Source organism: Chaetodon auriga, chromosome 16 (assembly GCF_051107435.1).
Source record: "Chaetodon auriga isolate fChaAug3 chromosome 16, fChaAug3.hap1, whole genome shotgun sequence".
Lineage (NCBI taxonomy): Eukaryota > Metazoa > Chordata > Actinopteri > Chaetodontiformes > Chaetodontidae > Chaetodon > Chaetodon auriga.
Window position 1 is genome coordinate 15,776,646 of NC_135089.1, and position 12,248 is coordinate 15,788,893.

At 41.5% G+C, this 12,248-nt stretch overlaps 2 protein-coding genes across 5 annotated transcripts in view; both read left to right on the forward strand.

The window, feature by feature from the left end:
• Positions 1-3,503, forward strand: part of arhgdig (Rho GDP dissociation inhibitor (GDI) gamma) — a 29,176-nt gene extending 25,673 nt beyond the window's left edge. For 2 of the 3 annotated variants that reach the window (XM_076752139.1, XM_076752137.1), the window contains exon 6: positions 1,004-3,503. In XM_076752139.1, the coding sequence (XP_076608254.1) occupies positions 1,004-1,203 (200 nt within the window). In that variant the 3' untranslated portion in view covers positions 1,204-3,503. The remainder of the gene's footprint in view (positions 1-1,003) is intronic. The other variant, XM_076752138.1, reaches the window with a different exon arrangement.
• A 4,646-nt stretch (positions 3,504-8,149) lies between these two features.
• rpusd1 (RNA pseudouridine synthase domain containing 1) lies at positions 8,150-11,688 on the forward strand. Of its 2 annotated transcripts, XM_076751503.1 has the most exons (7): positions 8,178-8,236; positions 8,907-8,984; positions 9,205-9,428; positions 9,511-9,634; positions 9,757-9,859; positions 10,269-10,370; positions 10,589-11,688. In XM_076751503.1, exons 3-7 carry the CDS (start codon positions 9,238-9,240, stop codon positions 10,999-11,001), a joined length of 933 nt encoding a protein of 310 aa, XP_076607618.1. In that variant the 5' UTR covers positions 8,178-8,236; positions 8,907-8,984; positions 9,205-9,237; the 3' UTR covers positions 11,002-11,688. The 2 variants fall into 2 exon arrangements, with proteins under 2 accessions (XP_076607619.1, XP_076607618.1); XM_076751504.1 differs by lacking the exon at positions 8,907-8,984 and having other exon boundaries at positions 8,150-8,236.
• The last annotated feature ends 560 nt before the right edge of the window (positions 11,689-12,248 follow it).

Sequence of the window (12,248 nt, forward strand, 5' to 3'; positions counted from 1 at the left end):
AGGAGGAAAGCAGAAGATCAATCATTGCGAAGCGTGCACACAGTTTCCATTCATGACCTAAACACATTTATACCTTAAATGTATCCTGCATACAACCGAGTGTACATGCAACCAAGTAGGAAGATGGCTTTTTTTTTTTTTACAAGGAAGTGTACATGTATGAAAGTACACATGTACTTAAACCCGGTTTGTAAGATCTGATCAGACTTCTAAGAATTACACTTCAGAGTGGACTAAACAGCAAACCGAGGTGTGAGAAATGTCTTTGCTGAGCGAGAAAAATAAGACACATTTATCAGGCAGCTCCTACTCACAGTGAGGTGCACAGCAGAAGCAGCGCTCGAGCGATCACATGATGGATCACATGTCCAGAGAGGAGTCCTTACACTTTGTCAGTGATGTGTTTTTTTTTCTGCAAAACATTTCTGATTTATTTTTTCTTTGTAAAGATTTTGTGTTAAAGACTTATCAAGTAAATGCAGTGCATTTGTCACACATTGTATACGTGAAATGATCAGAACGAGCAAAGAAAAGAAGTGGAGCAGGAAAGAAATTCTGCTGCTATAAAGGAGAATTAAGTGTATGTTCAGTGCAGATAATGATGGTGCACGGAAAGTGATTACAAACAAAATAAATGCCAACTGTTCAGGCTGTTTTCACCCCTGATGAATGCAAAAAAAATCTAAGAAAAAAAAATGTAGTGGAGTATCCTGTCAAACGTTAGGATCATATGCAAATAATATGCTGAAACTACCTTGTTCTGAATAGTAGATTCAGCTAATGCATTATTCATCATGATCAGTGATGTGTTTCTTTTTGTTTGTTTGTTTTTTTTGTTTAACTATAGTCATTTAGCCTTTACCTTTTGAGCTTTCTTAAATTCAAGAGCATTTTTAAGTTGTGGGACATTTGATGAACAGAGTTTATCCTTTAAGTCCAAAATCTCATTTTTAGCCCTCTGAAAAAATCAGGCTCTGCTTTCTAAGTGTCCATTTTCTTCCAGCAGTGGACAGGAAATCGTACATGGTGGGAAGTTACGGCCCGAAGGCAGAGGCGCACACGTTTCTCAGCCCGGTCAATGATGCGCCCAAAGGCATGATGGCTCGCGGCCGCTACGAGATCCATTCCCGCTTCATCGACGACGACAAGAACGTCTTCTTGGACTGGGAGTGGAACCTCGATGTCAACAAGGACTGGAATTAACAGAGGGAGAGAGAGTGAGAGAGATGATGCTACTCCTCCCTTCTTTCACTCCTATCCTTCACCTCCCTCTTCTCTCTCCCCTCTTTCGCCCTCCTCCGCTTCACCTTGTGAGGCCCGAGTCAGGAGGCTCTACTTCTCCTCCTCTTCCCCCTTATTCTCCTCCTCTACCTTCTTCCTCGTCTGTTCAGTGCAGGTCTCCTGAAACCCGAGACGAGAATCCCCCCTCTCTGCCTTCTGTCCCTGCAGTCATATTCTTTCTCCAGATTCTTCCACATCTATGTCCGATCTATACTTTCAGCTTCCTTTTGCACCCCTCCTTCTCATCCTTTCATGAGTCCCTGCCTTCATGAAGCAGCAGTGGAGGGTTTTCGAAAGCAAGCTAGTTTGAGGTGCAAAGGGAAATCCAATATACACAACGCATAATTACCAAATATGTAAATACAGAGTGCATTTGGATGCTCATCAGGAATTATAGATTCACATGTTAGAACATTTATTAAGCTGAGATGGGAGCGCAGAGAGGAGCCACATGAGGCAGAGACACTGTGTGAGATGAAAGCGACGGGAGAAAACAAAGGGAGGTCAGTTATTGTAGTGTGTCCAGCTGATTTTGCCCACTCACCAACAGGGTCAACAATACAGCAGAGGTTGGAGGTGGGTTTCCATCCACCTGTTTTTACGCACATGAAAAAAAACCTGAGTGGAAACGCCAAAAGTTTGGGAAAAAAAATCACGAATTACCACACAGATGTTTTTACACATCATGTCAAATTTATGATACCTTTGGATAGAAACCTGGTTTGTTACGCACAGCTTGTGGAGGCAATTATGGTACGTTAAAACCCTTAGGGCCAGATTGTGCAAATCAAAATTCATATTCATCTTAGTCATAACTCAGTCAAGTCTGAATGCACAGACATGAAACACATATTTTAAGATTCGGTGGGAGCAAACTGTCCGAGGATATCGTTATCGTCAGTGGACACCCTGTAATGCGCTTCGAAATCGTGGGGAAAATCATGTTTTACAGTTTCTTCACTATCAAAACAATTCTGTGACAGTTGTCTGAATATCCAAGACCTGTTAATTTGGGGTATTTGGTGTATTTTTAACAATGCTAATTTGCCAAAATGTAAACAAATATACGAAAAAAAAAAATGTTGTGTACTGGGCTCAAGATGTAGCCTTGTAGCCCATCACACAATTCACTGAGTCCATGGCAACATTATGGTTCCTGTTTGCATCACCCAAAGCACTATGGGAACTGTAGTTCCTAAACGTATCCCTCAAATTGAAGTAAGACAAAGAATAATAATAATAGATAGAGACGCAAATGATAAAATCCAAAAAGAAATGTGAAGAAGTCGTACATTTCTTTCTCTCTGTTACATCTTTCTTCACAGTTTTAGGGACTAACTGTAGGTCGTGTATGTTGTTAGTTACAGCATATCTTCTTATCCCATGTCATAGGGTATTGATTGGGAACAAACTCGGACGAAAAGATGAATCACCTCTTCTCCCGTGCACAAGATCTTTGACTTGTGTTTATCAAACTTAAACACGGCGTATTTTAACAATGCAGTTTGCTTTCAAAGCATCATTTTTTTCAGTCTTTGTGGAGCTTTTTGAAAGCGCAGACCAACTGAAGACTGTGATCGAACTGTGCATATTGTAGAAAGAGATGCATGCGTGTCCTTGGATTTGATACTATTCGCTCAGTAAAAAAGAATAAAATTAGCCCTTTGTAAACCTCTCTTGTACACCAAGGACACAAAATGTGACTACAATTCTGCTTTGAATATTAATGAAACATTTTAAGATGGTAGCTGAAACATGGAGTACTATCTTAGAAGTATATAAAGGGATGAATGAATTCTCCTTAAAAAATAAGAAATATCATTATTGTGTTAAGTCTTTGGATATGATATTGTCATTGTTGCTGAACATATTGAACACAGAAATACCATTTGAAATCATTGTGATCTAAGACTAACTGTAAATGTTGGCTTGTTGGGTGTTGCATGGTTTAGCGAGATTCTCTCTTCCTTTTTTACGACTTTATTCTAAAATTTAATGTGATTTAAAAAAAAAAAGATACTGACGCAATATCCAGATGTCAATGGTTGCCATATACTGCAGATACAGTATTTACAGGGATATTTTTAAAGGCACAGATAGCTGGAAACATCTGTCTGTGTCTAATGCTCCAGCCTGTAATGATCAAGTGCTGCATCCTCAAATATTGGTGTCAAATCTACTATCCTGTATCTTTTAATAAAGGAAATTCAAGCAACCAGTAAGATGTCTCTTTTTTGGAATATTTCTCCCGCATGCACATTCAGCAATAGTTTGACATTTTGGGAAATTGCTCTACTTAGATGACAGGGTTGGCACATCACCTCGATTAGACATCATGATTACTGCACAGGTTTATTTTATTGATGGCAATGTGAATACACAGACAGGCTGTGACTGGTTTAATGATCCATGTCCCCTGTTCTTTGGGATATCAGGATTCTGCTTCACATTAACTGGAAAGAGTGTGCAGTCTTTGATCATGGTAGTAGTTTAACTTTGTTGTGTATTCATAATGAGTCACAGCTTTCATTCAGACACACCTGTGAATGTTGTGCTGGAAGTCATAGAGAAGAAATTGTCTTCATGGTGTTTTATTATATCACATAATTCACAACACTTCAGCTACTCCACATAAGTAAAATGTTACACAGAAATGTCCTTGATGACAGTTTCATCATCTCATTTCATTTGTACGTCAGTGAGATGGTTTTGTGAATCCTTTGCCAAAGCATGTAACAAAAACAACACCTTCCTCACTGCTCCAAACACTGTGTTCTTCAGTATAAAAAGATGTCATAATCAGAGCCGTGCAGCACACATATCACTGTTTTCAGTTCAGTTTGTTCGGTGACACAAAGATGAATTCAGCAGTAGAATATCCTCAAGTCACCACACTGCAAAATAACTGATACAAGAAAAAACAACAAGCAAATCCTCATTAGAATTCAAAGCCATTAGCCCAGTCCACCCAGTTAGCAGATCAATATGTGTCCCTTCCGTTGACTCATATTTGACTCATATAAATACTGTGATTGCTGATTGGTATTGTGACTCTCAGCAATACCAATATGAAGTCACTCTCACTGACTTGAGGTTTTTCTGCTCTCCAACACAGAGAGAAATGAGCAAAGTTGGTGAAACAGAATTTGAGAGAGTATAGTTTGTGTGATATCTCTCAACCTCTACCAGCAATCAGAAACCACTGATAGATCCTTCCTTCTGTTGTCAAAATGTTAAGATATCAATGCTTTGTCACTTAATATTTGATTTTCTAACATTGTTTTGCTCTCATAGTTCATCCTTTGATACTGTTCAACCACTTATAGCTCATGAAGAACGGCTGAAAATGCAGTCACGTATGAGGAGGGTTTTGGGAGTGCAGGTAATCCAAAGCGCCCACTGAATCAGTTTTTTCATCAATATGCTACTCAAGGTCAGCGTCTTTGATCGCTCTGCTGTCTCATGTCTATTTATCCATCGATAAAGCTCTTGATGTGCTTCCATCTGTCCTATTCATCTGTGAGCCAGTCCTCCTTCCCGGGTGTGGTCACTGCCGTGGTCGTGTTGTTGCTCCTGAGCGCCTGCTCCAGCAGGGCTCGCTGGGCTGTTGCCGGCAGGTAGAGGAAGGCATAGAGCAGCGCCAACAGCAGCAGCGCCAGCAGCAGCGGGAGGCCCCAGTCCGATGTCATTATGGGCTCTTCACAGCGAGCCTGCAAGAAGGACTTATTCGGCATGCTCGCACAGGCAGATCACAACTCTAATGGTGTGACAAGGTGACAGAGAAAAATCTCAGAGTAGGAAAAAGCATGCAGAAGCCAGAAGGGCTTCTTCTGGAATCAGATGTCCACTGTTTGTAATGTCGCACCGACACTTTCAATGATCTGCATGTATACTCACAGCTGTGGAGGGAACAGACGACACCTGTTTGACCGGAGACACAGCTGGATTGCAGGCACATTTATCAGACTGGTTCCAGTCCTGCACAGAGTTTTAAAACTCCTCACAAGTCCTAAGAGAGCAAAAGGTAAAATCCAAGATGGAGAAAGTCAAGTTGGACAGCGTGCAGTCAGTTAATCCAGTGAAATACAGCATCCAGGTGGGTTTTCATTCACAGAGCACAAAACAAAAGATGAACCACTCGTCCTCCAGTCTCTTCACAAGCGGCTAATGTTAAATGTGACAATATTTCCCGTTAATGGTTGAGATTTTATAGTTTAGAGAGCAAAAGAAAATCCAGTAGTGGATCATGGAGATCCTCATTAATGAAAGGCTTCATAATGAATGTGTCCAATGTCTGTCAGCGAAGCCTCTGTCCTCTCCGTCTTCTCTGTCATCAGACTGAAACATTGATTGTGATTGTGATTTCCACTGAAGCTGAGTAGTGCCACGTGCATCATTGTGTGTGTGCATGTGTGTGTGTGTGTGTGCGTGTGTGTGTGATGTGTTTGTCATAATGCATGCCCAGGTAAACATGCCAATCTGCCATTCAGCTCTCTAAGATGATTTGAAAAGTTATGCAACAATGACCATAAATCCAAAAATAGAGACACAACACCACATTTGAATCCTGTTCTGTAGTAACACCTGTCTGATTTACACACACACACACACACACACACACACACACACACACACACACACACGGGGGAGCAGACTGCATTATGAAATGCCAATTACATAATGATTCTTGATCTTCTTAGCTGAAAACACATTTCTACCTGGCTGTGTTCAGGGATTATTTACAGAGTTACAGAGTCGGCTCTGACCAACGTGTTTCAGCACAGCATGTTCCAAACAATCAGCGCTTTGCTAATAATTTGTGAGCTTTGAACTACGAGGAGGTCATGGCTTGATGGAATTACTGTGGAGAAATTATTAGTGTTTGGAACAAGATGAAAATATGGATCCACAGCACAGAGGATGATTATAGTGCAGGGGTGGTGTTTTTTGTTACACTCATATTTAAAGGACCAGTGTGTGGGATGCAGGGGCGTCTGATGGGGACGATGCAGATTGAAACCAAATGAATACCTCTTCTATTAATATGCAAAGTGTTTTATTTACCTGAAACCAAATATGACCATGAACTACAAAGCTTTCTGATCACAAACTCATGTCCATGATACATTCAATAGTACTCCACTGTATCTTCGTTAAAGTTATTAAATCAGAATGTTTTAGTTTTTTTCAGGAATGTTTCAATAAAGATTGTGACTTTCTTGCTCATAATTAAATGGTTTGGTCAGTTTCCCATTAAATCTCACTGAAATGTCTTACCTTCTGCTCTGTTTTACTGTGTTTGAAAATCTTTGTCAATCTGTTTCAGTGTTTTAAGCATTTTGGTTTGATTTTAATATAATGAAGGTTTAGTGGAATGGAAGGGGAAATCCTGACACCTGGTGGACAAAAATCACCATTGCAGCTCGTCTAATCACCTGCTCGGTGTGTGTTTGTGTCTCCAGAACATCGATGTACCAGTGGTGAGGCTCCCTGGCGGATTCACCCAAAACCTGCGCTGTGTTGGACAACTGTAAGTAACACACACACACACACACACACACACACACACACACATCAACACAAAGACACACACGAGTGAACACAGAGACTGAGCTTCAGTTTGCATCGTCACACACACTCTTTCAGCTGTCTGATGCGTCTCTCTCTCTGTCTGTGTGTAGGAATGGAGAGCTGCTGTATGAGCTCCCTCAGGTTTCCCCTCCATCTGCCTTTGCTGCTGCTCCACCCATCACCTCCAACTCAAAGGAGTTTGGACAGTTTGGATCAAAATGGATGTTTCTCTTTTTTCTGACTGGCTCTTGATCTGTGGCAGTGGTCACCATCACTAAGCCAGACTCTTCATCACAGTCTTCTTATATTTAATTCATATCAGCTGTTGTTTGATTTCATGTTCTTTGTCTACCAAACATACCTGCATGAATGTTATTAGAATCAGTGTCTGTTAATGGCTTTAATGCACAGCACAGCACAGCACAGACAAGGTTACATTTACACACATCTTGTATTATTGTGCTTCTCTTAACATTTTCCACAGCGGTGGAAACACAGTCACTGTAAAGAGTCTTCATTACAGCTGACACCAGATGGTCTGTTTGTTTTTGTTTACAGGGCAAAAGAGGAAAAGAGACAAGAGAAAGGCATCCAGGACCCTGTGACGGAGGCTCCACGCACTCAGACAGGTGTGATGGAGCCCTGTCACCTGTAGACGGTCCAGGTGCAGCTGCCACACACACAGGCTCCAATGACCACGCCTGTGTAGGTCAGCCCTAACATCTGGTTGGATGCTTCAAAAACATCGTCCACCTAACTGACCTCCCCCGCTGGACCCCCTCAAATCAATTAAGAAATTATTGTATAAATACTTCATGTAAAAAAAATGATAAAATCTGACTTTATTAAAAAATCAAAGGGAACAGTTTTGAAAGCCATATATTATTATTTAAACACTGGAAAACATCATCAAGAAAAGGGAACAGCAGCCACATGTTGAAAAAGGCCAAGAGGCATCTGAGCAACATATACAGAACACAGGAGGTGGTTGACACTGCTGACTGACATGTAATCTATCATAAACCATATTTAGTGTTACCATTTATATCAGTGAGGGTGAGCTAAATAACACAAACACTTCTCTGTATAATGCAATACAACTGAATCGACAGCTCTCTGAAACAGTTTCAACAAAGACGGAACATTATAATCTTTACGACAGGAGGATTTAATGCAGAACTGCTGAATTAGACTGCATTAGCTTTTGATATGATTTTCTGGCAAATAAACCGCAATGAAATGTGAGTGAAAGTGTCGCATCCTAGTACAGTAGATGGCGCTGTGCGGTTTTCACATTGGTTGGTTTCCGCCATAACACACAAAGAAGAAGGAGCCAGTGTATCGTACCACTTGTGGATTTGTTTACATCTTTCTTTTTGTAAATGTACGCTTTCTCTTGGTATATCAAAAATACTTGGTCTTGGCTAGTTATTGGTGATATTTAACCAGAGAGTCGCAGTATTATGACGCCAGCACATGGCTAGTTATCATAAGCTGTTAGCATACAGTCGTTAGCAAACCAACGGTGCTAACATGTTAGCTTGTGCATATATTTGCTGCCACTTCACCAAAAAGTTGGCTTCCCGACTCTGTAAAGCAACGTTTGCTCGGGTGGTGTTACTATAGGGCATTCGTGCATTGTACTTTATCCTCATGGCAGAAGACACTTTATTTTTTAGAGAGAAAAAAAACTACGTATGTTGTAGGAGAGGTTACAACCGGCTGGTTGAGTTTAATGTTGTGTTCATGTTCATGTGGTTAAGACGTTCTTTTACACTGATGTCGATGAGGCTGTTTTTCAGTTTTGTCCTTTTTGTTCTGGTCAGTGTTTTCTTTTTTGAACCACTGTCTACCTGCCTGATTCCAGTGGTGGAAGCTCAGCACATTTACTCAAGTATACTGAAGTACAACTTTTACTTTACCTCCAGGGAGGAATATTGTAGTTTTCACTCCACTTTCAGCTACATTTGTTTAAAAGTTGGTACTGTGCTTAATATCGAGATTTTACAATCAAAACATATGATTGGTTTATAACCTGTGACGTATTGTTACAGGTTAAACCAACCAACAGTATACAAGGTTAGACCTGCTACAACATGAAATGGTGCGGACACATGAAGGCATCAATAATAGTAAATCGATAATGTCACAGTATGAAAGGGGACATTCTCCATTACAAGGAAGTTTACTCTCGTTTCTGCAAGTTAATTTTGCTGATCATACTTTTACTTTCAGCGGAGTCTTTTTACACTGTTGTATTTATACTTTGATTGTAGTGCTTATTGCACTACTGCCTGACTCAAAATGAGAGTTACACAGTAAAATATGAAGACAACATCATTGTCTCTGCAGGGCTGTTTGAGAGGTGTGAGTTAAAGGCTGAGCATGATGAGCACGGAGCCTGCCAGCCTAGGGAGCCTGCGTGTGCTGTACCAGAGCGATGACTACATCGTGGTGGACAAGCACTGGGACATCCGCATTGACAGCAAGATGTGGTATGAGAAACACACCGTGCAGGCACAGCTTCGGCAACGCTTCCCTCAGCTGGCAGACCCGAGCACCTACTATGGATTCAGGTCAGATTCACACCAGATGACCTCACATACATCATGCTCACCAAGAGTCATAGCCTCAAATCATTTCCTCTCTGCCCAACAGGTTCTGCCATCAGCTGGATTTCTCCACAAGTGGTGCTCTTTGTGTCGCCCTCAACAAGGCCGCTGCTGGCCGAGTGTACCGCTGCTTCAAGGACCGCACTGTCACCAAGGCCTACCTCGCCCTGGTTGTAACACAAACACAGTTACACATATGGGCACAACAGAGCTCTCATCATATGTGTCTATGTGGGGTGATTAAGGAGATCTGCAAGGAAATGAAATGAATTCAGAATTTCTTGCTTCCCAGGTTCGTGGCTGGGTGGAAGAGGAGACACAATCTTTGGAGTTCTCCATCGGCAAGAACTCCACAGAAGGAAAAACACACATGATGTGTATTGAGGGAACAGAAGGTACATGGACCTGGCTTGGCTTGTGTTGTGTGTGTGTTCAAAGATGCTTTAAATTGTTAAATTCTCATCGGAAACACCAAATTTTCTTTGTTTGTGTCCTTGTGTGTTTCTCTGTTTTTGAGGTAGTTCACACAGTTAAACACACAAGTAAAAACTTGCACATCGAGTTAAAAAACAAATAAATAAACACAGAGAGTTTGAGATGATTGATAGTGATAGAAATGAATTGTTGACTATTTGATGACGCAGGCTTGGCATGAGTGAAATATTTACACTGCCTGCCTACTCATTCGTTCAGAAGTCAAAGTCAAAAATCTTTTCCGAAGGTTGTGTAGAATTGATCAGAAAGTCCAACAGAAGTATAACTTCAGGCTATCCTTTATTGATCTTCCCCCGTCCTCCTTGTCAGGCTGTGAGAACCCCAAGCCTTGCCAAACTGAGCTGACGGTGTTGGAGTATGGCTTGTATGATGGAGATCCTGTCACCAAGGTGCTACTGCAGCCACTCACTGGTAACAACAGTCATTTCCCTCTAGTATACTGTTGTGAATGATCTGTCAGTAATTATACCAGTCTCGCATTTTTCCTATATATTGCTGGTAAATACTTGGAGAAAGGACTGTAGAGATGGATTATCTTGACCTTGAGATAACGTGTATTTCATGAAAATGCTCCGACAGATGTGAAAAGTCTCCTTTTCTTGCTCCTCACCGTCATTTTGTCCCATCAGGCCGAACCCACCAGTTGAGGGTCCACTGCAGCGCAATAGGCCATCCCATCGTCGGGGACTTCACCTACAGCTCAGGGGCGGATGATGCTCCCTATCGCATGATGCTGCACGCCCACCTACTCCACATTCCCTTGGAACCTCAGCCCCTGCTTGTCTCGGCTGGAGACCCCTTTGTCCCCATGGAGGATCCCAAGTGGCTCCCACAGCGCTCATTACGGACACTCGCAGCCACTGTGGAGGCCCTGCTGGAGCAGAGGGCGGAGGAGGACAGGAAGATCAAAGAGGAGGAGAGAGAGAGGGCAAGAAAGAAGGAGGAGAGGAGGAAAGGAAGCAGGGAACAGAGGACTGAGGAGGAGAGTGAGGAGCAGAGGAGGCAGTGTCAGGAATGGCTGAGTGAATGGGCTGGAGACTGAAGTGTTCTTATTTAGTTTTATTTATTTGAGCTCTTTACTTGTGAAGGCCATGTTGAGCTTGCATGCTCCATCTCATTCACCACCTGCGTTGCATTTAAATGTCACACATTCAAACCAGTTGTAAACATTATGTAAGAAAAGATGTGTGTGAGCATGTCAGCTGCTGCTCTCTTTACCAGTTCATACAACTGAGAGCTGTCCACTATAACCAGTGTTTGACAGTGAGTCACTGAGCACTTCCACCGCAGCAGAGAGTTCAGTGCCTCACTCTCAGTTCATGTTGGTAAGCCAGTGGTTGGGTGGATGCCAATCATTTTTCTAACACATTCCTCCTTAAAAAGTGTAAGAAAATTGAAATGGTGACTTTTTTAATTTATTTTTTTTAACAAGTTTATGCTACATGTGGTCAGATGACATAATCATGTGTGTTGTCACATACACTGAATGGTTGTAATATACATGGAATCCCATGTCTGTGCTCTGTGTTTTATTTGCATTTTGACATACAGTGTCTGTAAGAAGATTCAACCTCCTCCATAGATTTTTTCTTTTACTGTTTAACATTTAAAAAAAGCTTTTATGCCAATGTAAAAATACATGTCTACATATGAATTCACTACTACTACTACTACTAGTAGTAGTAGTTCACTACTGATATAAAAAGCTAAATAAATGGTTGAACAAGGATTCTGACCCCTCTCCAAAGCATTACTGTTGCAGCCAGTTGTTTCCAGAGGAGCATTTTAAGCTGAATGTAGATCAAATGTCTGTAGTCAAGAAATCTTAAGTTAAATACACCTGCATGCAGAGGGTCCAACTGCTGGTTTGTAAAATCAACACCATAAGACAAAGGAACACTCCCAAAAAATCTGTCTGAGATTTACTGAAAAGATAAGATACCAATCAGGGAAAGGATACAGGAACATTTCCAGGGCACTGAATATCCTTTGGAGTACAATGACGTCAAAATGGAAATAATAGTGTGGCACAGCTGTCACTTTGCCTCCGGCAGCATGTCCTCAAACACTGAAGGACAGTGTTTGAGGACATTGTGCGAAGAGCTAGATGGAGAAAGGCTGCCAAAGGTCTGTGGCATCAGTGATTGTATTATCAGTTTGAATAAACAGTCCGTGACCAGAAAATTAGCAGCCACACTGGACCAGTTTAGGCCCTGATAACAGCTGCCACACATCATTGCAGTCATGAAACAAAGAATCTGTAGCGGTTCAGGGTGATAGTTGATTTTG